This window comes from Octopus bimaculoides, chromosome 5 (assembly GCF_046866305.1).
Source record: "Octopus bimaculoides isolate indiv1 chromosome 5, ASM4686630v1, whole genome shotgun sequence".
Lineage (NCBI taxonomy): Eukaryota > Metazoa > Mollusca > Cephalopoda > Octopoda > Octopodidae > Octopus > Octopus bimaculoides.
The window spans coordinates 93,719,938-93,747,899 of NC_142932.1; the positions used below are offsets into that span (position 1 = coordinate 93,719,938).

Genomic DNA, 27,962 nt, shown 5'->3' on the forward strand with positions numbered 1-27,962 from the left:
CACGTATACACACACATATAAATATATATGTGTGTGTGCATATATATATATATATATATATATATATATATATATATATGTGTGCATATATATATATATATATATATATATGTGCATATATATATATATATATATATATATATACACACACATACATACTTACACAGATGAACACAGAGAGAGATAGAAAAATGAAACAAAATATCAAAATGAAAATGACTAAGTGAAGCTGTTTTAAATGATAAATAAAATGAAATAGCTTTGTTTCTCAAATCTTGTCTTCAGGTCTGCCTTTGATGCCATGTCAAGTAAAATAATTTTAAAGCATCATGAGTTAATGTTCATGTATTTTATTTACAAAGCACTTGGTTGCCAAAAAAAAGAATGCGGCCATGGTAGATAATCACAGCAGCAACTGTTCTCATACTCCACTTTCAAGATACTTTGTGCTCTTACATTCATCTTGCTTCACCAAAACACTGTTGCTCTTTCAGAATTGAACCACATTTTCTGCTCTTGAGCCACTTCAGAATCTCCGGCCCCTAAATACACTGCCGTTGCCTCTGTGTATCCCACCCCCAATGCTACCTGCACCTCCCCCAATGCCTCCACCACCACCACCACCACCACCACTGCCGCCAATACCACCTCGACCTCGATTGCCACGGTTAAAACCTCCAAAACCACCTCTCTGTTGCTGCCAGCCACCACGGTTTACTGCAAGAAGCAAAAACTTAGGTGAGAAATAGTAAAAGAAGGCAAAAATTTTTTTATTTAAATGATTAATTAAGTAAATATATTTAACTATGTCTGAATATAAATATATCTTACAATACATCTCACAAAAAAAAAAAAAAAAAGAACAAACTTTGTTTACTATCATCATAAAGTTGAATATAAATATATTTGTTCTAAAATAAACTTTGACTACAGAGAGTCTGTAGTAATGGTAATGTGATAGCCAAAGTATTGTGCTTTCTATCATTATGGATGTCATTCAGCTAAAATAAAATCAACACTCTTGGAGATTTAAAGTGAGTCTTCCATTAATAATAAACAGTGACACATTTGATCAGTTAAACAATTACTATGGAGAAATTCTTCTCTTTATGAAACAGACTGGCACCTCACCTTCTACAATCATGAACACAACTAAAGTTACTACAATTGCTATAACTTATAATGTCTATTGATCACTCATGGCAAACCCACATATATAACATTGCCAAAACTGCATCATAGAAATTGGGAAACCTCTAGGATCAGGGGATATTTCAACCCTAGTTAGTTTCTGATCCCTAACAAAACTGAATTGAGGTTCATACTGGAATACTATTCACATATCTGAAAATGCTGCTTCACACATGGAGACGTGCTAATAATCACATCCAGATAACAGTTAATTGGCTGACTGACAAAAAATTAATTCACCAACAAACAACCATTAGCTTACAGTTCTCTCTCTTTTGCCACTTTTCGTAATACTGAAATGGTATTTTCTCTGCAAAGGCTATTTACATTTCTTCTAAATCAGGCTCACCTATTTCTCTGCAACATGGTGACAATAATATGCTTAAAAACAAAGACTAAGTAAATCAACAAGAGGCAGAATTTCTCCAGCAGCTATATATTGTTGTATTTTGGGATGGTCACTTTTTTTTTGCCAAATAAACACATGCCCTATATATTTGTTCTTCACTCGTTTATTACTGTTCTTATTTTAACTGATGTCCATTATCCAGAAATCTTTCGTCACACACATCTGTGACCTCTTCAGCAACACTTTTCGTCTTTGTGTGTGCTCTTGCTCCACTTATTCCATTCTGCACTGTGGTGTGTATCCTTATGTTCACATGCGTTTGTGTGGGGGGTAGGGGGAGATATGCTTGTGTGTGTGTGTGTGTCATTGTTCTTAGCAGCAGTATGGCCTTCCCCTAAGCCCCATCCTCTCACCCCATTGTGCTGTTGGTCTTAGTACTCGAAAATTTGGTACAGTTCCTGTATCCCTATGTGTTTGTGTGTTCACCTATGGTGTTGCCATCATGGCAGTTGTTGTTGTTATTGCCATCATTGTCCCTGCTGCTGCTGCTGCTGTCATTGTCGGTTGTACTGCTGATATTGTTGCAGCTCTCCATGAAGTTATTGCATGTGTGTATGGCTTCGCTTTGCTTCGTATGCTGTTTGTCTCCATGCTCTTTATATAGATTTATTTATATATTATCTATGTCTATTTCTTATATTTATCACAATTATGTGACAATTATATTTATTTATTTTTATTATTATTATTATTATTAATTTATATATATATAGCTCTATTTCTTATATGTATTACAGGTATGTGCATATATGTCTATGTGTACTACTCCGTTTGTATCTGTTACACAAATGAAACAGTAACACCCACCACCACACCACAAGACTAAAGACAGAAGGGAGAAGAGAGAGGAAAAAAAAGGATTGTAAATAAAACAGATACAAACAGGGTAATACACACACAATAGACATATATGCATATACTTGTGAAACACATAAGAAAGAGATAGATAAAATAAATAAATAAATAAATAAATAAATCTATATAAAGGGCATGGATATAAGCAACATACAAGGTGAACCCATACACACAGATGGCCACAGCAATATCAACAACATGGCCAATGACAGCAGCAGTAGTGACAGCGATGGCAATAACAACTACCACGATGGCAACACTGTGGGTGAACACACAAACAGAGGGATACAGGAACTGTACCAAATTTTCAGGTCCTAAAACAGCAACAGCACAATGGGGTGAGAGGATGGCGCTTAGGGGAAGGCCATACAGCTGCTAAGAACAATAACACACACACACACACACACACACACACACAAACACATGCGTACATAAGGATACACATCATAGAAGAGCAGAATGGAGTAAGTGGAGCAAGAGCACACATGAAAACAAAAAGTGTTGCTGAAGAGGTCACAGATATGTGACAAAAGATCTATGACCTCTTCGGTGATCCTTTTCCAGACAATGGACATAAGATAAAATAAGAACAGTAATAAACAAGTGAAGAACAAATATAAAGTGCGTGTGTTTATTTACCCCCCCCCCCCCCCCCACAAAAAAAAAGAAAAATTACCATCCCGAAATACAACAATACCTGTTTCAATACACGATTTCATATCAGGAATCTTGCAACACAAATTGATAAATGTAAAGCTATATATTCAATGATCCAAAATACCTTGAATGAAAAAAAAAAATGATAGAAATGTTAAATTACCTTGAGGAAATGTTCCTGCTTTTTGGCTGTATTTACCACCAGGAGGAGCATATAAGGCTCTGTCTTGTTTGGGAGACTTACGATTCGTGTTGTAATCAAAGCCTTCATTGCTGGTGCGTTTTATACTAAAATAGTTTAAATAAAAACATTAACTATAGACGTTACAATATATTTTTTTATAAGTTTAGAAAATCAATATCAGCTAAATATGTTGATTTCTAACATTGACACAAAATCCCCACCCACTTTTGTGGTGAGAGGTGGTTCATATAGTTAATTGAGTTCACAGTAATTAACTGGAACTTTATTTAATACAACCCCTTGAAAGATGAGAGGCAAAGATGATTTCAACAGGAATTGAACTCAAAAGGGCAATAACAAAAAACTGAAATGTATTTTGTACAACCCTAATGATCCTCTTAATCATTAAATTTGTTTTGTTGTTGGCACGTCGTCGCTTACGATTTCGAGGGTTCCAGTTGATCCGATCAACGGAATAGCCTGCTCGTGAAATTAACGTGCAAGTGGCTGAGCATTCCACAGACACGTGTACCCTTAACATAGTTCTCGGGGATATTCAGTGTGACACAGTGTGACAAGGCTGACCCTTTGAATTACAGGCACAACAGAAACAGGAAGTAAGAGTGAGAGAAAGTTGTGGTGAAAGAGTACAGCAGGGTTCGCCACCATCCCCTGCCGGAGCCTCGTGGAGCTTTAGGTGTTTTCGCTCAATAAACACTCACAACGCCCGGTCTGGGAATTGAAACCACGATCCTATGACTGCGAGTTCGCTGCCCTAACCACTGGGCCATTGCACCTCCACAATCATTAAATAAACTGATACCAAATCACACACAAATAAACTTCAGGAATTTTAAGAAACATCTAGACAAAACAGATTTCAACAGTGCTGTGTGAGGAAAGACAATTATGAAAGACAAAATATCTCAAAACAGATTAAATACTTTATATGTAATAGGCACGGGAATGGCCATGTGGTTAAGAAGTTCAGTTTACAACCATGTGACTGTGAGTTCAGTCCCATTGCACAGTACCTTGAGCAAGTGTCTTTTAGCCCCAAAACCAACCAATGCTTTGGGAGTGAATTTAGTAGATAGGGACTGTGCAGAAGGCTCCTCTCTCTCTCTCTCTCTCTGTGCATGTATGCATGCATCTTTGTGTTTGTCCCCCATCATTGCCTGCAAATTGATGTTGATTTCTTTATGTCTCTGTAACTTAACAGTTTGACAAAACAGACCAACAGAATAAGTACCAGAGTTAGAAAGAAAAAAAACAAATACGAGGGTGGGTGGGGGTGCAGTTATTTCTTTTTCTTTTTTTTATTTGTTTCAGTCATTTGACTGCAGCCATGCTGGAGCACCACCTTTAATCACGCAAATCGACCCCAGGACTTATTCTTTGTAAGCCTAGTACTTATTCTATCAGTTGCTTTTGCTAAACTGCTAAGTTACAGGGACATAAACACACCAGCATTGGTTGTCAAGCGATGTTGGGGGGAGACAAACACAAATGCATAAACACACACACACACATACATACATATATATATATATATATATATATATATATATATATATATGTAGCCTGGGCAAAGTTTAGAGAGCTCTTACCCCTGCTGGCGACAAAGGGACTCTCACTCAGAGTAAAAGGCAGACTGTATGACGCATGCGTACGAACAGCCATGCTACATGGCAGTGAAACATGGGCTGTAACTGCTGAGGACATACGTAAGCTCGCAAGGAATGAAGCCAGTATGCTCCGTTGGATGTGTAATGTCAATGTGAATACCCGTCAGAGTGTAAGTATCTTGAGAGAAAAGCTGAACATTAGAAGCATCAGTTGTGGTGTGCAAGAGAGACGATTGCGCTGGTATGGACATGTGGTGAGAATGGATGAGGATAGCTGCGTGAAAAAGTGCCACACCCTAACAGTTGAGGGAACCCGTGGAAGAAGTAGGCCCAGGAAGACCTGGGCTGAGGTGGTGAGGCAAGACCTTCGTACATTGGGCCTCACCGAGGCGATGACTACTGACCGAGACCTTTGGAAATGTGCTGTGCGTGAGAAGACCCGGCAAGCCAAGTAAGATCGTTGCCAGTGCCCCTGGACTGGTTCTTGTGCGGGTGGCACATGAGATGCACCATTTTGAGCGTGGCCGTTGCCAGTACCGCCTGACTGGCTCCCGTAGGATTTTCGAGCGAGATCGTTGCCAGTGCCCCTGGACTGGCTTGTGCGGGTGGCACATAAAAGACACCATTTCGAGCGTAGCCGTTTTCGTGCGGGTGACACGTAAAAGCACCCACTACACTCCCTGAGTGGTTGGCGTTAGGAAGGGCATCCAGCTGTAGAAACTCTGCCAAATTAGACTGGAGCCTGGTGTTGCCATCCGGTTTCACCAGTCCTCAGTCAAATCGTCCAACCCATGCTAGCATGGAAAGCGGACGTTAAACGATGATGATGATGATGATATATACACGACAGGCTTCTTTCAGTTTCCGTCAACCAAATCCACTCACAAGGCTTTGGTCGACCCGAGGCTTTTGTAAAGACACTTGCCCAAGGTGCCACCCGGTGGGATTGAACCCGGAACCATGTGGTTAGTAAGCAAGCTACTTACCACACAGCCACTTGGCAGTGCCCCGGCATAGCCATAGTCTGAAGAATGAAACAAGTAAATGATAACAGGAAAGACAAATAATACATACCCTATGCTTGCAGGAGGGCTTTTACTGGGAATCTGAAAATACAAAAGTAAAAAAGGTCAACAAATCAGATTGGAAAATCTTGACTTACTTCAATTGCAAATTCTAACAGCTAAACAAACAGCATCTCAGTCACAAGCAATACATTAGTGTTAACCCTCATGAAATTTATTTATCAGCCTGTCAGTTTTATTCCACAAAAAAATTGTGTGCATATGCATGTGTGTGTGTGTGTATGTGTGTGTCTTGCAGTCTTGATATCATGTGATAGTTGTGTCACTGCCATGCAAGCATTGTCCTTCATTTCCAATTTTCCATGAAAACATATCTGGTCATAGGGGAAACATTTTCTTACTTAGAAACAGGGTTGGCAACAGGAAGAGTATCCAAACATTAGAAAATTTGCCTCAACGAATTCCAACCAACCCATGCAAGCATGGAAGAGTAGACATTAAAACAACAACAATGATGATGATGATGCTTCAATTTGTATTGAGGTTTTGATATATTTTTTTTCATAAAACCCTTCTTTTTTTTAATGTATCTCTTAAATGTGGATATGTTTAAAAGCACCAACTGATCATGGTGGTTGCCAGCCCCCTCTGGCCCCTGTGCCGGTGGCATGTAAGAAGCACCCACTATACTCTCGGAGTGGTTGGTGTTAGGAAGGGCATCCAGCTGTAGAAACACTGCTAGATCAAACTGGAGCCTGGTGCAGCCTCCTGGCTTCCCAGACCCCAGTCGAACCGTCCAACCCATGCCAGCATGGAAAACGGACGTTAAATGATGCTGATGATGATGAGAAACATCTGTAGGTTTCATTTCCCAAGTGTTTTTTTAACTGGAGATTACACACAGATCTCCTCTATAATGATATTCACACACATAAGCTACTGGACAAGATTATATTTTTAAAATACAAAACAATATATATCTTTACGGTGGTGCACCAGCATGACCGCAGCCACTTGGCTGAAACACATAAATAAATAAATATGTGTGTATATATGTGTGTGTGTGCATGTATACACACACACACACACACACACACACGCACACACACATACACACATACACACACACACACTCATACTCACATGAATAGGTTTCCAAGATAAGTTGACCACTGATTTGTATACTGGAGGATTATGAAGCAAGTCTTTTATTAAAATATTGATATTAGAAGTTATTTTTAGAGCAATGACCTTGATTTTGTTCTGAAAAAACAAGAAATTGTATCAATCAAAAAGATATATAGCAAAAATTAAAGAAACATTCTCAAGGTAATTCATTTGTCTGTAAATATGATTATTTTCTGATATGGCTTTAAAACAGAAGAATGACTAATCTAACATACAATATCAAAACAATACTAACCTCTACATTATTTACATTTGATGGATATTTGACCTCATCTTGTTTGTTGTTAACACAACATTTCGGCTGATATACCCTCCAGCCTTCATCAGGGCATATGGCATAGTGGTTAAGAGCACGGGCTACTAACCCCAAGATTCCAAGTTCGATTCCAAGCAGTGACCTGAATAATAAATTTCCCCAAGACACCTGATGAAGGCTGGAGGGTATATCAGCCGAAAAGTTGTGTTAACAACAAACAAGATGAGGACAAATATCCGTCAAATGTAAATAATGTACATAATTCCTCATCTCTTAAATATAGAACTGTAATACTAACCTCATCAGTTTTTAGTGCATCTCCTGTTTTCCCATGTAGTGCAGTCCTCAGTTGTTTAATATACACTTGCACTCCACGTGCAAAATATTGTAATCTATAAGCAAAACATCAATTAAATACAGTATTTAATAGTTAATGAATTCTCAGCAATCACCAGCTAATTTTTTTTCAAATGTCTATAAATAAATTTTGTGGGCAAGCTTCTGGCTCAAACTAAAAATTTTCAACTACATTCATGAAACTATTTCTTTCCTTTCAATAAAAAGTAGTTTGAAAAATTCTATTTTTACATCAATTTTACCAGGTATGTAAGTGTATAAAAATAAAAATATTCTAGCTCAGAAGGACTGCAAGGCCATGGACACATTCCTCTCCTCCATATCAAACCAATACGCAAAAAATATTTCATCAACTCACGCCAGCATAGAAGGCAGATGTTAAACAATGACGATGATGACAAACCTAAAATATTTTCTATTTAAAAGCCAATTCTACTTTGAAGGAGGAAAAAACTAAACCATTGGAATCTAACGGTCTGAAAAAATGCTGGAAATAAAGCCTTTACAAAACAGAAAAGTACCTGCTAAATCCCACATTGTTGTTATGCACAATGTATAACATATTTTAAATCTACTTAATGAAATTTCTCATACACATAAAATATCTTTTATTTATAACAAGTCATAACATATCAGTTTTGCCTTCCATCTCTGAGCATCCACAATATACTGGATGTAACACACACTACTGCAATATACTAGAGTTAATGCAATCAATTGCAGAGCCCCAACCCTCTTTGTACATTGTCAAAAAAAATCTAAAATATCCATACTAATCCTTCTTAAACCAATTCATATCAGTGAACTGCATGGACACATGACAAATGACTCTGTAATAAAGTTTCAATCCTCTGGTTGTCATGTTTTACACTATATATTACACACAAAATATTCTCATTTCTTAAAGGCCCACCCAATAAACAAGACCCTCAGCCCTACATTGTTGTGTTTCTGCAAATATTAACTATCATTAAAGACCCATTCAATAAACAATACTATTCTCTACATACGGTGATCTATAGAGACATTAAACATTCTGAAACATACCTCACTCTGAAATCCTTTAGTCTGTCAGCATTGTTTTCATCTGAGAGAAAAGACGGACATTTACGGCCTAGCTGGTGGAATGTAAACATTAAACATTCAACATAAGAAAACTGTAATTTGTGTTCTTCAGATGACGATTCTCCAGATGTATCATCATTCTCTTCTGATGGTGGTAATGGCATATATTCCTACAAGGAGATAAAATAGATTATCACATACTTGAGAAAACCTTATAAACAAATAAATTCTATAACATTCAAAGCCAGTTTTATCACAGATCTTGTCCCCAACCTAAACTACAAAAATCTTCATTTGCAAAATGAGAACACAAACTGTGGTTAGTAATATATATTCTGTCATTATAACTGTGTCTGAGCAAAAGCACTTAACTCTCAACAGCTGATTTCACTAAGATAGTATATCCTATGACTATATGCAGTGACACCAGTGTACAATTGACAACTAATTTGCAGTGCTCAATTCAAGTTGTTTCATAAGAATTTACTCTGGTGTATTCTATGGAGTCACTCACTACATGAAGACATTTTTAATGATGTTATAACAAAGAAATAATAAAATTATGAGACTAACAAAGCAACCTATCCACTTAAAATCTAGCACCTAGGGAAAGTGTCTTTTATCATAAAGTTAGATCAACACAAGCCTTGTGAGTAAAATCAAGTAGAACAAAACTGTGTTTAAGTCTGCACACAGTTTACTAGGGTAGTACACCTAAGCTGTTTCACATCAGCTCTGGATACCTTGAGTGTCTTTAGTGGAGTCCACTCTGTTGCAAGCATTCAGACCAAGTCCAGCCTGAGGGTAACTCATTATTCTAACATGGTGTTTACTACTACAGCAACCCATGAGTTGTGGTTTTCTTTTATCTTTGCCTTGCCAGATTCAACATTACAACAGTTATTACTCCTCTTCATTTGACTAAGCTGAGAAATAATTTTTAAAATCTAATGATATGACTTTCTTTATGGAAAAAGAAACTTCAATAGCATGGATATGTAAGGCAATGAGTTGGCAGGATCACTAGCATGCAGGGCAAAATGCTTAGCAGCATTTTGTTCACCTATATGTTCTGAGTTCAAATTCTACTGAGATTGACTTTGCCTTTCATCCTTTCAGGGTTGATAAAATAAGTACTTGTCACATACTGGGGTTGATGTAATCAACTTGATCCTCCCCTGAAATTGCTGGTCTTGTGCCAAAATTTGAAACCAATAGTATGAATATGTAATAAGACTGAATGAAAATATTTAGAGATAAAGAACCATAAACTATTTAAAAATCTGTATTATAATAAAAGCTGTGTTTCCAAGTTCATCTTTCTGTGACACACTAACATCAGATCAGGATGATTCTCAAGTAATTTCTTTTGAGAAACGAAATAAAAACAAGGAAGTTTACTAAATTTATTCACTAAATTCCCCATATGTGCAATGTAAGGAAAAATAAAGTTTGTCTTTTATTTTTACTCAAACTTTACTTTTTGTTTACATACCACCAAAAATATGGCCTTGAATATTTCACTTTCAAATACAATAAAAGACTGTTTGTGAAAGGAAAAAAATAAAGATGCGGAGACTAGAAGAAAGAGAAACTTTTTTAAAATATTGATAAATCTACTAAAACCTACAGTCATTATAACAGTTAAACTCTATTGTAAACCTATTTCACTTTCTTAAGTGTAGTTCCTTCAATACTTAAAGCCACTAACTTTGTAGGTGGTTAAACTATTTTACAAAAACCTTCAGGTAGTAAATAGTCAATCCTGCTGTTTGTAAGGTAAATATACAATTTTCTATTTAAAATATTGTTGATATACAACAGTTGTGAATTTTTTTTTTTAAATATGTCATGGAAACAATCTTAACTGTAAATAAAACCATTCATTGAAATTTAAAAAGTTCCCTTTGACATTCAATGTTTGTTACAAATATTACTAAAACACACACAGATATGTGGTGATAATCATCATCATCGTTTAACGTCCGCTTTCCATGCTAGCATGGGTTGGACGATTTGACTGAGGACTGGTGAAACCGGATGGCAACACCAGGCTCCAATCTGATTTGGCAGAGTTTCTACAGCTGGATGCCCTTCCTAATGCCAACCACTCAGAGAGTGTAGTGGGTGCTTTTACGTGTCACCCGCACGAGGGCCAGTCAGGTGGTACTGGCAACGGCCACGCTCAAAATGGTGTCTTTTATGTGCCACCCACACAAGAGCCAGTCCAAGGGCACTGGCAACGATCTCGCTCGAAAATCCTGTGAAGGCCAGTCAGGCGGTACTGGCAACGGCCACGCTCAAAATGGTCCATCCCATGTGCCACCTGCACAAGAGCCAGTCCAGGGGCACTGGCAACGATCTCACTTGGCTTGCCGGGTCTTCTCACGCACAGCACATTTCCAAAGGTCTCGGTCAGTAGTCATCGCCTCGGTGAGGCCCAATGTTCGAAGGTCTTGCCTCACCACCTCAGCCCAGGTCTTCCTGGCCCTACCTCTTCCACGGGTTTCCTCAACTGTTAGGGTGTGGCACTTTTTCACGAAGCTATCCTCATTCATTGAATAGCTGCGTGAAAAAGTGCCACACCCTAACAGTTGAGGGAACCCGTCGAAGAGGTAGGCCCAGGAAGACCTGGGCTGAGGTGGTGATGATATATGTGTACAGTTACAAAATTCCATTCACATGGCATTAGTCAACCTGAAGCTAGAGTAGTGCTGCACAATAGGACCAAATCCAAAGTCAAATGGTTGCAAATAGTTTTCTTAATCACACAGCCATGCCTGCATGAAAGAGAGAAGTGTGTGCATGTTATTAAATAACATTAATCAGAGCAATAGCTGGAGACATTACAGCTAAAAATTGCATCTCTAGTTGACTAGTTTATTTAACACCATAAGCAATCAAATCTAGTGCATCATAGTATGTGATAACTAATATATTATTGATGTTTTGTTTTAATGTTTATTTTCCAAGCTGGTATGGGTTGAATGGTATCTTTCAAAATATCTGTCCAAGTTATTTCATTTGTGAAGCCAAAGTCACAAATTTCCCTTATATAATTTCTTCAATAAGTCTTCCTTGATGTATAACATCATCATCATCATCAAAATAAAAACAAATTGGGAGAAGAAAGAGCAAATACTTACAATTAGTTTTTCATAAATTCGTTCCACTTTTTCTTCAACATCATCCAATTCTCCAGCAAATTCTGAAATCTCTGCAAAGAGCTTCAGCATTTCAAGTTGTACATTGATGTTTCCATCAATATTTATCAAATTAGAGAGATCTAGTATTACATGATCACATATGTAGCTGACAAATACTTTGGAATGGACATTTTTCTACAAAAATAAAAACAACAATAATATAAGTGGCCAAATAAAACAAAACTAATCTGTGTAAAACATGTTAAGCCTAATGATCTATTTATCCTCTCACCCATTCACACTCTTAAGTTTCTCTGCTCTACTCACTTCTACTCACCTCATACCTTGTAGAGCTACCTGGGCACCTCATCTCCACTATCTATTTCGTTGCAACTCCTATTGATCATTCTCACCCTCTGTTCTAAACATGAGTAGCCATGTAGCTCCCCTACAAGAACCTACTCTGCACCCTCACTCTTTTCACATACATTAACCCCCTCATCTCCTCACATAAAGCACCCACATCTCCACCTGCACTTCAGGTTTCATAGTCTTGCAAGCTGCATGATGACTTCACTGCTGCCAGTAGCATGAAAAAAAAAAGCATCCAGTACATGCTGTAAAGTGGTTGATGTTAGGAAGGGAATCCGGCCTTTGTTATGGCCTGGAGGACAATGATGAAAAGGAGGGGACTAAGGACTAATTCTTGACAAACCTCTACCTTGATGAACCCCTATATAAAATGAACATGTTATATAGACCTGTAAAGAATTTCCTATTAGAATATGGACACATACTGAATTTAATAATAGAAAAAGCAGATGTACTTCAAGAGGAAACAGCTGGGATTTACCCTAACTACCTATATAAAAATATGTGTGTGTGTGTGTGTGTGTGCGTGTGTGTGCATATGTATGTATGTGTACATATGTATCCATGTGAATGTATTTGTGTTTACCTTTGTCTTTATATCACATGGTAGCTTTAAACGAGCATCTTCATCATACAAGTGAGGCTGTTCATTTACAGTCTTCTGTGAAAAACATATCTAGTTATGGGAAAATATTAACTCACTTGGAAGCAGGTGAGGGTTCACAACAGGCAGGGCATCTAGCCAATCAAAATCTGCATCAACAAATTCTCTTACCCGCAAAAGCTTGGAAAAGGGGGCATTAAAGGATGATGATGAAATATGCATACACACACACACACACACACACAATGGTCTTCTTCCAGTTTCTGTCCATCAAATTTCACTCACAAGGCCTTGGTCAACCCACATATATAACAGAAGACACCAGCAGGCAGTATCCTTGCAGTGGGAGTGAATCCTAAACCAAGTGATTCTAAAGTAAACATCTTAATCATACAGCCATGGCTACACCTAATCCAAATATATATAAAAATCAATATAATTTTTTAAATTAAAATAAACATGATGAAATATAGGGAAAGCTACTCACAGAGAAAAGAGGTAAACTTTGCTTGACACACTGCATCAATCTGTCAGCACAATCAGGGTCTTCAGGCTATAGAAGAAAAAAGCCATTAATTTAACAATAAGTTATATGGCTGCTGTGCATAGTAAAATTAAACACCATCAGAATTTGTTTTGGTTGACTCATTTCTTTATTTTCTTCTACATTTGTACAGAGAAAATATTGCCAACACTTGTTGGCTTAGATAGTGTGTGTGTGTGTGTGTGTGTGTGTGTGTGTGTGTGTGTGTGTGCGCACACACACACTGTCTTGTGTATGTTTGATTTTTTCAGGCCAATTTTATTATTTTATTTTCCTATTATTAGTATCCTCTCTCTCTCTCTCTCTCTCTCTTTCGGAGAGAGGCACAAGCACATACACAGACATATACACACACGGCAGTAACTTCCGCCTACCAAATTCAATGACAAAGCTTCGGTCGGCTCGGGGCTATAGCAGAAGGCACTTGACCAAGGTGCCACGTGATGGGACTGAACCCAAAACCATGTAGCTGGGATGCAAGCTTCCTAACCACACAGCCATGCCATCAAAGCTGAAATCCTAAATAAATTCTGTTTTTGATATTCAATTAATAAGGTCAGATTTGAACTTAAAGAAACGTTGGCAATGATAATAACCATTTGCATTGCATATCATTTACTAGTAAGGTATACCTTTCATCAGCTGGCTTGACTCTTCTTCCTTCCTCTTATCAACAATAAACAGCTACTTGTGAAAAGTGGCATTAAAAAGGAAAATATTACCCGACATACTGTACTTTAAAAATTATCATGCATTTATTCACTGATATACTGACTAGAAATTAATAAAATTATCTTAAGATGTTTAAAAACAGAAAGAAATCAGATATATTGAAAATTAGGTTAGGAATAGAAGAGATACATCCATAATCAGACTAGAGGTAATCAGATACCAGGTAATTACTTCTTTGCTGATAGATGGCACAGACAGGTTTCTCTAGCAAGTCAGCTGTGTTTAAACATGATACAGCAAGTGGGAATGTCTGCTGCTCATTCACCCAATATTTTTGGTTGAATAAAGGGTAAATAATGCCTCTTAAGCATACTCAGTTCAGTGATAACAGTAATAAGAATAATTATTCCCAAAAGGCTTGTGGAGGTGGGTAAATGGTATGGGAAAGGTGAAAGCATTGCTTAAGTCATTAGGCTAGACAAGAATGGGATAAGAAAAAACAGTATTTTGGCAGGGAAAAATCCCTTGCAATATTTGTTCTGCTTGAATTGCAAAAACAACCCTTGTCACTCTTACCATCTTAAGTTGCAGTAAATCAGTAGCTGGTCCATTGGAAACTTACATGAAACAATGTTATTGTTTACAATAAGCTTCCAAAAATAAAATAAACTTTGATTGTAATCTAGGATGCTAGAGATTAGAACAATACACAAAACGGCAGATATGAGAACAATAAAGGAATGTATTTAAGTCTAATAAACAATTACTCAAGACAAAATAGTATTTTACAATAAAGAGAGTTTAAACTTTCACCAACATTAAATTTTTGGTCCAGTTCTGCTTGCATGATAATAATATCCACCAATTGTTGACGGCCAGTTACTGTACTCATTGATTTTAGGCCCTTTAACATGTTCATAATGGCAATAAATTCCATGCAGGTTACATCCATTAGCACCTGTCAACAGAGAGCAAATGAAATCACATACAAATATAGTATAAAAACACATATATGGGTTGCCAAGTATTCACTATATTACAAGTCATTAGATAATTCCTACATGTATCACAGACAACTGAACATAAGAAACATTCTAAATTCACATTAAATATAATATAATCCTTTCTACTGGAGGCACAAGGCCTCAAATTTGGGGGTAGGGGACTAGTCGATTATATCAACTCCAGTGTTTCACTGGTACTTAATTTATTGACTCCCAAAAGGATGAAAGACAAAGTTGACCTCGGCAGAATTTGAACTCAGAATGTAGCGGCAGATGAAATACTGTTAAGCATTTCATCCGGTGTGCTAACAGTTCTGCCAGCTTGCCACCTTTCACATTAAATATAATATAATGCATGGATGTGTGGTTATGAAGCTGGCTTTGCAATCACAAACTTTTGAATTCAGTCCCACTGGGTAAATATCTTCTACTATAACCACAGGCAATACATTGCTGAGAGTAAGATTGCTAGATAGAAACTGTATGGAAGCTCTTCCAGTTCAATCTCACTAATGTCACATTAGTATTATCCAGAATAATAAACATATCAAACACTATAAGACAGGATAATAAATATAGGCAGTGGAATGTTACAATGACTAATTTGAATAAAACAGATATAAAGTACTTGATAAAATATTTCCAATATTGTAAATCCATCCTAAGGTAAGAAACAGTTTAAAAAGCTATTAGTGCTTGTCTACCTGAGAAATGAATGTCAACTAGTTTGTTTTCAGTAGGAAAAGCATGCCTTGCACAACAAGAAGAGTTTACCTGACTAACTAAGACAGAAAGGGTTTATTGGAAGTGCTTGTCTGTCTCACCACCTAGCAGGAAAGGTTAGTTTAGTTGCTTGAGGCAAGAAATATTTAGGTTTACAAAACAAGAAATGTCAATATATTTGTAACAAAAAGAACCTCTCATGCTGTATCACAAACTCTCCCTCACACTAAATTCAAAGAGTTTACAATTTACCTTTCTGCACTCTCCTACAATGAGATCTTCATCTTCTTTCCCTAAAGTATCCTCAGGTAATACTTTTACTTTATTTGTTAAGAATTTAAGAGCCAGATCCCGTAGACAGTCATTTTCTCCAAGAATCATACTAAAAAGACCTTTCAATGTACCTGCAAAAAAAAAGAAGCAAAATCAGAAAATCAACAATATAAAGTAGTCATCTTCAACAATAGAGAAAGTTTTCAGCAAAACAAATGAGGGAGTATGCCCAATAATTCTGAGGCAGGAGGAAGCTGGACTACAAACAAGCAGTTAACATTAGTCAAAATTTTCATCAACAATTCTTCGTTCATAGAAAAAAAAGAAAGAGATTAATTATTAAGATTATAGTTGTTAAATCCCAAACAATTTTTGCAATGCAGTGAAAAGCAAAACAAATATTTAACTTAAAAAATTTCTTAATTTATCCATAAATAAAAACAATTTTTTCTACTATAGGCACAAGGCCTGGAATTTGAGGATGCAGAGACTTATTGATCACATTGACTTCAGTGCTCAAATGTTACTTATTTTATGGACCCCCAACCCCACCACCCAAAAAAATGAAGGACAAAGTCAACTTCAGCAGAATTTGAACTCAGAACATAAAGCTAGAAGAAATGTTGCTGAACATCTTGTCTGGTGTACTAATGATTCTGCTAGTTCTCCGTCCAATGCTTAAATAAAAAAGTAAAAAAATAATATTGTAGGATGTTAAAATCTCTTTATTTTTTTTTCTGTTTCACATTCATTTTCTATTATAACATTTGCATGATTTTAACAAAAACATGACTGCTGTTCCTTTGATGCCTATTTTCAATGTGAAAAGTTAGACTAATGTACTTTTCCTACAACTACAATGAATTTAGCACCAGCATTATTTTAACATCTACTTTACTATGTTTGCATGGGTAAGATGAGAATATCCTGGGATAGAATTTTCAATGCTCTGTTTCCAGACATGGTTGTGAAGAGGACTGGAAATAAATGACACTTTTTGAATGAGTCCTTTGTTTACAAAGTTTGTGCAACATGTCAAGAAACCTGTCCAAGTTTGCATAATGGATTGCAAGCAAACAACACCATCTGCAAGACCAGTTTGAACCGGTAAATGCATTTGAAGATAAGGAGAAATATGAACTCATTCACACAAGCATACACACGTTTATACATATATGCATACACACACACAATGGACTTTTTTCAGTTTCTGCTGGCTAAATCTACTCAAGGTTTTGATCAGCCCAAGATACCAGGTGGGACTGAACCCAAAACCATTTGGTTGAGAAATTAACTTCTTAGCCACACACTTATACCTGTACCATAATGGATTTGATTATGCTCAAGTCATTAACATTTGGTTAGTAATTTAGTATCTAAATTACCCACAAAAAATAAAAGTGTATGACTAACCTGAAGCATTGATGCTGAACAATGTGGTGAGGGACGACTGGATTAGGCTCAGCTCAGAACTGTCAGTAAAATGTTGCAGCAACTGAATAAGAGCCACAACTATTTTGGACACAAATTCAGGTGTAACTCGGCACAACGCTGGAAGATCTTTAATTGCCTGCTTCCGGATCTAAGAATTTGTAATATAAAAATATAACAGATAAATAATGTTGACAAAGAGTTAAAAACAAAATTTAATGTACATTAGTGGTTACATTAATAAATTGGTGGACAGAACAGAGTTGGTTAGTATATTGATTTTATTTTCAGGTAAGCTAAGCATTTACAATATACTAACTATACACCAAATTCTACTTCATGTCAAACACACTTGCTTTTATATATATGTATATGTATGCACTCCATCCTTTATTATACAGACAGTTTGATGGATGATCAATAAAGAGATAGTGGGAAGGTACAGTAATAGCAGAGAGGTGATAGATGGGAGACTATCATACAACTTAATATGAACATAACTGTCTGGAGAGACTCCAGTGTAGATATGATATTATATATTATATCTCCATATGAGCTTCACCCAATCATTATGTTCATATTACATCCCCATCATCACCATTGTCATTATAAATGAACATACATATATTTACTATTACTACTATAATATATTGTTTATTACACACACAAACATATTATATATATATACACACACACACACACACATATATATATATATATATATATATATATATATATATACATATATATACACACACAGACATATATAGAGAGAGAGACACACACACACACACACACATACACACAATTATATCTAGTTCCGTCAGACTTAAGATTCATCAAGGATCACTTATGCCTGCCTTGCAAGCTGCCAAAGAAAGCAATATGATCAAAAATATAAACAAGATTGGGAATGTCACAACTCATTTGCATAATAGTACAATGTTGACAGCTTAGCATTATATATGTCTATGTTGGTGTGTGTGTGTGTGTGTGTGTGTGTGTGTGTGTCTAAACTAACAAGTAATGTAAAGTTTAAAGAACATTTAACAATGTTTATAATAAAAAAAAAAAAAAAATGTAGGGCAGTGATTATACCTCCATATGGTTTAAACAAGAATTCATTAAGCATTAACTGCAAGTAGGAGAGAGATTACACAGACAAATAATATATAAATACTGGCTTACATTTCACACACATGTACAGTAATGCAAAGCAAATACGCTGCTTCATTATATATATGAGTAATAAAGAAGAGGAGCAGCTGAATAACTTACTGTAATGTCATCATCTTCACACAATTCAAAAAGAGCATTGAATGATTCCTGGCTCAACTGTGGGAAGTGTTTAAAGAACCGGGCGATGAACTGTGATGCCAGCCGTTTCTCACTAGCACCACTTTTAACTGCACTTAGGATTGACAGATACTGTTCTTCATGCTGAAAAGTGAAACAAACATTTTATTCAGACAGAAATTTTTTTCATTTTCAACAATGAGTATTTTGCTCCAATTCACAACCAAAATGTCATTTGTGCACTCAAACAATACAAATTCAGGCATTGGGTCTCATGTTTTTTGGTGGGCTTTTTCTCACTAAGGCTGATTACTTTTAAATACTGTTCACAGATGATTCTAAAAACATATAAAAAAAATTTTTAATGTTTAAGTGAATTACAAGAATACCTAAATAAATGCTTTTGATAGTTTTAATATGACATATTATCATTATTTTGTAGCAATATCAAATGTTTCAACTATTTTATGTAATCATGCACAGTATTTGTGTTATTTCTCAAATCATCCAAGGAGTAAGGAGAATCCAGTAATGAGCAATCCAACAGTAGCCTTGTGGTTTAGACTGTTCTATAATCTCAGAAAAGGGGCTCTACATAATGTACCATTTCACTTTAACATCTCTGGCTAAACTTGATCCAATACAAAGCAGGCGTATGTAATGTACTATTCAGATGAAACTGTGCATGTGTATATGTTTAACTTCATCTTCATTTTATGTGATGGGCTGAATTAGTTCTTTAAACTAGCAGGAGTACCCAGCATTGCTCAGGTATTAAATACTTGGCAATGGTCTTAATAGGTTCTACCATTCTTTTTTGTTGTACATCTCTTTCAATATTTTTTGCATTAAGTTGCAAACATTGGCATTGGGGAAGAAGTGATTTTTCCCATAGACCATAAATAAAGTAGTAACAACAGAGTGAAAAGCCCTGGAGAAGCCACAAGAGCATCTCAGGAGGTGCAACAAGCCCTGAAAAGGGCCATGTTATCGTTCTCACAATAGCCCTGAAAAGGATTTCACAAGTATAAACGTCCTTTTTCGTTCACATGTAAAGCAGTGGGTGCAGTGATGCCAAAATTCAAGCCATCTGCAAGGAGATGGAGAAGCTGTAGCAGAGAGAATAAAAAATAGACTTAAGAAAAACAGGTAATTTTGAAAGAATGGCAACAATAGTACTCATTCACCATAAACCTGTTCGGCAGAGAAGCTGCAGTATGTTGGATGGCCTACAGCACCTCTTGGTAGACAACATTTTTTCTTTTGGCTTTCGGGGCAAACACGAAAAGGTCTTTTTTACATCTGACGTATAATTGGCTGTGCGAGAAGCATGGTTGGCCTAAATGGAGGCCTGTTGTTGTTAGTGTTTGGCCTTGGGACTTGTTGATGGACATAGCAAAGCAAAGTCAAAGAGGGAACTGAAATCAACAAAAGGGACAGGGGCATTGCTTATCTGATGGAGTAAGAGGTATCCTGGGTATAAAGATGTTTCTGATACCGCAACCTATAAGAATTGTTGCTTCAATAACATAAGGCAGCACATTTTTTACCACTAAGCGCATTCCATTGCACAGACGTGGTGGCTCCAGGTTCCTCAGCAGCATGACCGAAGCTCCAATTTTGAGGTGCAGTTGATGAGGCGGTAGTCTGGAGGGGTCCAAGGAATTGAGGAATTCTGTGGGAAAATTAACAGCCGCTTCTTGGTCCACAGACTTGTAGGTGTGAAGATTTCCAGGAAGGCTTCGCAGTAGGTTTTCACAGTAAATGTGTTTTGGGGAGCTAATATGGCTCTTTTGCACAGCCAATTCAGGTTTTCATAGTTTATGTGCAGATCAGAAAAAACAGCAGTTGTAAGGTCATCCACAGTGTCCACAGGTGTGCCTATGTGTGAAACAGCCATCTCTCCAGCTGCATCGGAGGGAGCTGTACCATCACCGACAGTGAGAAGTAGCTTGGAGAAGTCACCCAGTAAGTTGTCGCTGAAAAGCTGGGCCCTCATGTTTGTTGTAAGAATCAAAATTGTTACGTCCTGCTACAGGGAAGATGACTTAAAGCAAGCCATTACAGTATCGGCTCTGGTGCTTTTGGAATTATGAGTAGAGTTTGCCTGAAATCACCAGACAGAAGAGGGAAACACCTCCCATGGGGCTAATACAGCCCCTGATGCCTTTCAGGGTCTTGTCCAGTGCTTCAAGGGATCCTTTATGTGCCATGGTGCATTCATCTCAAACAATGAGCTGGCACCTTTGCAGCACTTCTGCTTTGTCTAAGTCTTTTGTAATATTGCAGGTGGCTGAGTCGGACACAGAAGCATTGAGCGGGAGTTCGAAGGTCAAATGAGCCGTCCTCTACCACTGGGCAGTAGAGTCGTGGCAATTCCGGAAGAAGCTACAGCTAAAGTGATCCCCTTTTGCTGGCGTACTTTTGCAAGGAGGATTTTAGTCACGAATGCGTTACCAGTTCCTCCTGGGGCATCTAAAAAGAAAATACCTCCTTTGCATTCATGAATGGAAGTGTAGACAGCGCTGTATGTGTGCTGCTGGTTCTGAAGCAACTTCGGCTTATTTTTGTTGATGTATTGTTGAAGAGCATCAACGTCATAGGCTGTTTCCTGAATAATGCCTGTTGGTAGTGTGTGTGAGCCTATTCTGCTGACTTTCGGTAGACCATAAAATGAAAGGTTGTTACTGCCAGCAGTAAGTAGGCTACCCTCAATGTCGATGAGTGCTCTGTTGAAGAATTCATCGTTAAAAGCAACGTTCAAGTGAGGCAACAGAAGTTGTCCATGGTGGTGATAGTCCTCTGAAAGGTCTTCTTTGTATTTCTCCCATAAGGTTACAGGATCACTGAGGGCACATGTTTGCAGTAGCACTGCAAAGAGCTTCCGAAGACTCCTCCTCAAGCATATTGTAGCTGTTTCTGCCAAGGTTGCATCCCACTGAGCGCTGTCTTCTAGCAGGCCACGTTTAAGGCAGGCTTCGCAGTATGTAGCAAAAGCTTCACCACTGAAGCATTTCAGGTCGTCAAAAGATGTCAGTCCCGTGACCTCATGCAGCAGTAGGCGAAGGTAAAAACATTCCTGTTGGTTAGGGCAAACTGTGTAAACTCTTCCAAGGGTGGGGGAAGATTTTAAGTTTGGCTGCCCTTTGGCGGGTTGTCTTTGTTTCCTTGATTCCCAAATGCGTGTTTTCTTTTTCCAAATATAATATAATGAAACCTGGGGATACAGGAGGATCTTGGCAAAGGAGTCATTGGTGCATAGTTTGAAGAAGGTGGTGAGCGCGGTGTCCTTGGGTTCTTGTACCAGCTGAACAGCATTAGAGCTTGAGAAGTAGACTCTCTGGCCATTTTCAAGATGCAAAACTTGAAACAAATCGATTTTTTCAGTTTTTCGTGGTTTTTTGTCACACAGTGATGCCTTTGGACATAGAACATATACTTGATAGAACCACTGTTACGTGGTGGTTTTTTAGCTGTAAAAACCAAGGAAATCGGACTTTTCAGTTAAAAGTTTTTTACCGTGTAAATTTTGTAAAAATGCGAAAAATGGATTGTTTTCAATGTTTTTCACAATTTTCTTGGGAATCAGAGGCCCCAAGGCTGTACCAAAATATTTGTCTGAAATGTCTCAACATGACGGTCCTTTTGACACCAAAATTATAAAAATCGGACATTCCTGTAAAAAGTTTTCTTGCGTGCAACTTTTGCCTTCTTTTGAAAAAAGTGAGGGCAGTCCCTTCAGTTTTATCGATTTTCCCCCTAGAATTGGGTACCTCTAGGCATTGGTAATGCAACAGCGACCTGCTTGGGTAAATTTGCCATTTAATAAAAAAATTTCATCAAAATCGGATGAAAAATGTGGAAACGCATAAAAAGCATACACATACATACACACACCTTCTTCAAAATATGCACCAATGACCCCTTTGCCAAGATCCTCCTGTATCCCCAGGTTTCATTATATTATATTTGGAAAAAGAAAACACGCATTTGGGAATCAAGGAAACAAGGACAACCCGCCAAGGGGCAGCCAAACTTAAAATCTTCCCTCACCCTTGGAAGAGTTTACACAGTTTGCCCTAACCAACAGGAAGATAGATTACTACCTTCCTACATCTAGATAAGTTGGAGAACCACATAAGTTTCACTTTTTGGCATGGTTTTCCATTGTTGGATACCCTTCCTAAGGCCAACTACTTTACAGGTACATTGGCTGTTTTTTATCATAGATCTCCAATAGAGAGATCATCATGTCCTTGATAAGTCAACTCTACATTGTCTTCGAGTGTTCACCAATCATTTTACAGAGTATACTGAGTACCTTTATCAAGGCACCAGCGCAGGAGAAGTCTTGTCCCCTAAAAAACTAAAGAAGGCTCTCTGCTCTACATTGTCACTACTCATTTGAAGTAAACATAGTGACCAAAAGGGGGAATAGAAGACAGTGATAACAGAGGGGGAACCAAGGTGAGAAGGTGAAAGAAAGTATAGTATGTAAGAAAAAAAAGAATGATAGGAGTGAATGACTAATAAATGCAGGAGTGATGGAAAAGAGACATTGATAAGAAGCAACATGTTGTTGGAAAGGAGAATGAATAGAAAAACAGCAGGAGTAATATGGAGTAACAGGGTGACAGAAGACAGTAATGTAACTGAATGAATTTCTGTCAAATTTAAATAACATGATCTTCAAAAATGGCAATTAAATGTATAACATACATGTCATCATTTTATGCCATTCACTTTTCAACAAAAGTTGGATAATATGCCATTAATGCTCTCTTAGCTAAGTGGATCATATCGCACACATAACTTTCATTTTAAGCTTGGTTTCCACAGTTGTTAATATTGTCTGCTTTCCCCATGCTAGCAAGCTGCTGAATGGTGACTTACTTGAGACTGAATTTTACAACAGGATGCTATTTCTATCACCAACCCTTACCTGTTTGTCAGCAAAGAATTTTTTTTTTATTTCACTGGTCTTCAAAAACTCAGAATGACTAGTCATAATGTCAACAGAGAATGTAAACATCATGTCACTATTTTGATCAAGCAGTGACAAGTGAAACCTTGAAACATCAACATTCATAGATATAATCACACGCAATGAGTTTCCATATAGTTTCTACCTATCAATTTCACTCACTCTAGACATTGGTCAACCTGAAGCTATAGCAGAAGACACTTGCTCAAGGTGCCACACAATAGGATTGAACTCAAAACCACATTGTTGGGAAGAGAACTGCTTAACCATAAACTCATGCATGCATGTACATATACATACATATTTATGTGTGTGTGTATAAAAACAGACAAGAAGGGTAAAACAAGGAAGATTTCAAGCATAACAACTTTCTTAATGAAGACATATACCTGCAACAGATTTGACAGCATTTCTACTATAGGCCCACTAATGATTACTTAGTCCTGATTATGTTTAAAATTTTTGTTTTTTGTAACATATGTTAACACATAATTTGGTCAAGATTCACACCAACAACAATTCCACATTTTTGGATTCATTTAAAATGGATTTTCAGTCCCAATAGATGAGCATACTTTGGACAAAAAGGACAGCAGTGTTCCACTGGTGCTATTAGAGTTGTAAGCAAATAAGCATCCCAAGCTGGTCTCCCAATATGTGAACTTACATGGATGATTTACATGATGTTATATGACCACAGACTGTGCAGGTAAGATTGTCTCTGAATCCTCTAACCATGCAGAGTTTTCAAGCATTCATCATCATCATTATTATCATCATTTAGTGTCCATTTTCCACACTGGCATGGGTTAGACAGTTTGGTGGCACATAAAACAGTCTGGAATTGGTAAGCCAGAGAACTGCATCAGGCTCTAGTCGGTTTTGGCTTGGTTTCTACAACTAGATGCCCTTACTAATGCCAACCACTCCACAAAATGTACCAGGTGCCTTTTATGTGTCACTGGTACTGACCACAATTTCAAAAAGCACCATCTGAACATGGCTAATGCCAGTACCCACTGACTGGCTCCAATGCCAGTGGCACATAAAAAGCACTATCCAAATGTGATCGATGCCAGGCCTGCCTGACTGGCTCCTGTGCTGGTAGCACGTATAACGCACCCACTACACACTCGGAGTGGCTGGTGTTAGGAAGGGCATCCAACTGTAGAAAAATTGCCAGATCAGATTGGAGCCTGGTGCAGCTGCTGGCTCTCTAGACATCAGTCAAACCGTCCAACCCATGCCAGCATGGAAAACGGACGTTAAATGATGATGATGACATGTCTTCACAAGCACAGCAAATCACCAAAAGTTTCAGTCACATGTTATCACATGTTATCGCCTCCATGAGACTCCACATCTGAAGATCATCTTTCACCACATGGCCAATTTGAATTTTCTCACTGCATGCTAGTGTTCATTCTTACAGACAGCCATTCATTTTTGTTCAATGTAAGATATTCCCAATGAACAATGCTGATGTTCAAGAACTTAAGACCGTTTTTGGTAATGTTATAATCATTTTTGGTTTGTGCTGGAGACATTTTCTGAGAAGTAATTAGAGTAATCACTTTGGAAGTCATCAAAATTGATGATATGACCAATATATAATAGTATTTGATGAGGCAAGCTTACATATGGACATTATCTACCTTTCCCAGTACTTTTAACAGGTGTAAAAGATTTCCAAATGATGCTGAATATATCTTAGACACATCTGGTTAAATTTCTCAAATATTTAAATGTGTCATCGTCCATGTCTCAGATGAGTATAGCTGGGATGTGATGATGCAAAATTTGGCAGACAGTTTCAAACCCCTATCTGACCATAATAGCTTTCCCATGTCCCAAACGCAATAGAATCCTTTTCAGTCCTCAAGTTGATCCATCCCTGAAGACAGAATTGCCAAGATACACAAAACAATTCATAATAGCAAGTCCGGTCCTTTGGACAAGTATATTTGGTTCCGCACAGGTCTCTCCAATAGCAGAGGTACATATCACCTTAGTCTAAATCCAAAATTTCCAAGGTGATTCACAAGAACACATAAGTGTGAATAAGAAGTGGTGGATGCAGATAGACTAAGAATATCGAAAACGGCATATTTAGATGAATTCTAAGGAAATTAAACTTCCCTTAGAGATGGAACAGCGTTTAAGACTGCATTAAAATATATTGTTACTTATGTCTGTCCAAACTACTTCAAAGTAGAAAAATAAAAGTTATTGTGATACTGCAAACTAAAAACTAATAAACTGTATAACTACAAAATATTCACTACTTCAAGTAGTGCACAGCAGTTTCAAATGACATATCTATAAAATTTGTCAACAAAAATAGAGTTATGTCCCTTATGTCATTGATAATAATATCCTACATTAATGAAAACTTGATTTTCTAAATCAAAATAATATCATATTTCCATTTAGTTGTTAGTCTGATGATAACAGAAATAAAAACTATGCACATTTTTAGTTAAGAACTCAAATTTATGTTAAACAAAACAAAATTAACAGCAGCTAAATGCATCCCAAAAATCAGCTTTTCTTAGATCTGATTTTCATATACTACTTAAACATAAGGTGAGCTTTTCCTAAAAGGTTAGTTTGACCAATGTATACTGCAGTCCCCATTAGATGAAGTTGCCCACTAGTAACTAGATATGGCCATAGTCAATGTTCCACACTCTCGTCCATTACTCATCATATCATCAATGATCACGGACTTAATGATCAACAATACACGACTGTATATAAAATCCCGACTGAATTTAAAAGTCGTGTTAACTCTAAAATATATTTAAAAAAAAAAAAGAAAAACAAAAATATTTAAACAGTCTTCCAACAGATCTGAATTACCTTCCTAAGAGACATTGTCACAACTAAAGGGACAAGACTACGAGTCTGATATACAATAGAAACTGCCGTGTTTCTAGATAAACAATTACGCATGTTTGGGTCGCTAATAGCTACACCACTGTTTTCTCTATCCTAACAATGATTAGAATATGATTCATAAAAAGTCAGCAATGAATTGATACAAATAACAAACATGCTTCGAAACTCTTCGGTACTTTGTATTTTTGTTGGTTTACTTTGGTCACGATACCTCGTGTCAAAAGTTGTAATTCTGTGAATGGGCTGATAAAAATTTTTTAAGAAACACATACCTCAGATTTATTTGATGCATCCTGTAGCACACCGAAATCTTTATATAGCTGTTCAACAGTGACCATCTTTTCCGATCACGTTCCACAGAATCAATACAGATCCACCGCCAATAACAGTTCTAACCGAAATAGCATGGGGCAGCACTGAAACCGGAAGCTAGCTCCGAAGTGAAGATGCTATGGGTTATCATTTGACTAGAAATATCTATCACATTAATTTCAGTTTGTATTGAAGTAATATATTTTTTATTAATTTATTATGTGCTTTTTGAAATACATAACTTTTATGAATTAATAAAATTGTAAACTGACCTACATTGAGTTGACTGCTCAGCGATAAGATTCATTACTTCGTAGGTATTGTTTCAATTGGTTATTGCCCCTGCATTTTAGAATTTCTGTACCGATCAGTTATCTACCCCTGTCTCTTAGCTACTGTTATGCTTAACAATATTACGTTTAACAATAGTAACTCGAAGAGAGAAATTTCGTGTTGAAACCAAATTGCTTAACTTACTTTGAATAATCACCGTTAAAATTTCATAAATATAACTTCATTCCCTTTTTTCCTATAATGAGGAATATCAGTTCTTCAATGATAGGTTCAAAACATTTCAACATCTATCATTGTCATAAAAAGAATTTTTTCGTTTGTGAACACGATCTTTGTTTCCTTCCCTTGCTATAAACATCTAAGTTAAGTCGACAAAATTAGAATTGCGCAAACAGTGGACGAAAGAAAACATTAGCCCCAAACCTAATATTTAAATATATCTTAAGTATTTTCACACTAACTTAAATGCTTTTCGATCTTTCCTCTTTTTTGCGTTTTCTGGGGTTTTTTTTTTATACGGATGTTATGATATGATGCCATGCCAATTCATGTACATTATTGTACATTTATATACTGATTTTCTTGTCACAG

The 27,962-nt window shown here is 37.0% G+C and overlaps 1 protein-coding gene across 1 annotated transcript; it reads right to left on the bottom strand.

Moving 5' to 3' along the window:
- Positions 1-334: 334 nt before the first annotated feature.
- Positions 335-27,197, bottom strand: LOC106879149 (apoptosis inhibitor 5). The gene is made up of 13 exons (XM_089352643.1): positions 27,038-27,197; positions 18,863-19,024; positions 17,567-17,735; positions 16,133-16,284; positions 14,971-15,111; positions 13,425-13,490; positions 11,962-12,156; positions 8,798-8,985; positions 7,692-7,785; positions 7,093-7,212; positions 5,999-6,030; positions 3,276-3,400; positions 335-717 (listed from the first exon to the last, which is right to left on the bottom strand). The coding sequence occupies exons 1-13, from the start codon at positions 27,101-27,103 to the stop codon at positions 527-529; spliced, it is 1,701 nt and encodes a 566-aa protein (XP_089208769.1). The 5' UTR covers positions 27,104-27,197; the 3' UTR covers positions 335-526.
- Between the last annotated feature and the right edge of the window lie 765 nt (positions 27,198-27,962).

Bases quoted from the DNA above. Each gene is read 5' to 3' on its own strand.
- LOC106879149 (XM_089352643.1), bottom strand. From the start codon at position 27,103: ATGGTCACTGTTGAACAGCTATATAAAGATTTCGGTGTGCTACAGGAT. The intron at 15,112-16,132 runs GTAAATTGTAAA...CTCTGTTGACAG, and splicing joins TTGTAGGAGAGTGCAGAAAG to GTGCTAATGGATGTAACCTG. The intron at 13,491-14,970 runs GTTGGTGAAAGT...TTTCTTCTATAG, and splicing joins AACTGGACCAAAAATTTAAT to CCTGAAGACCCTGATTGTGC.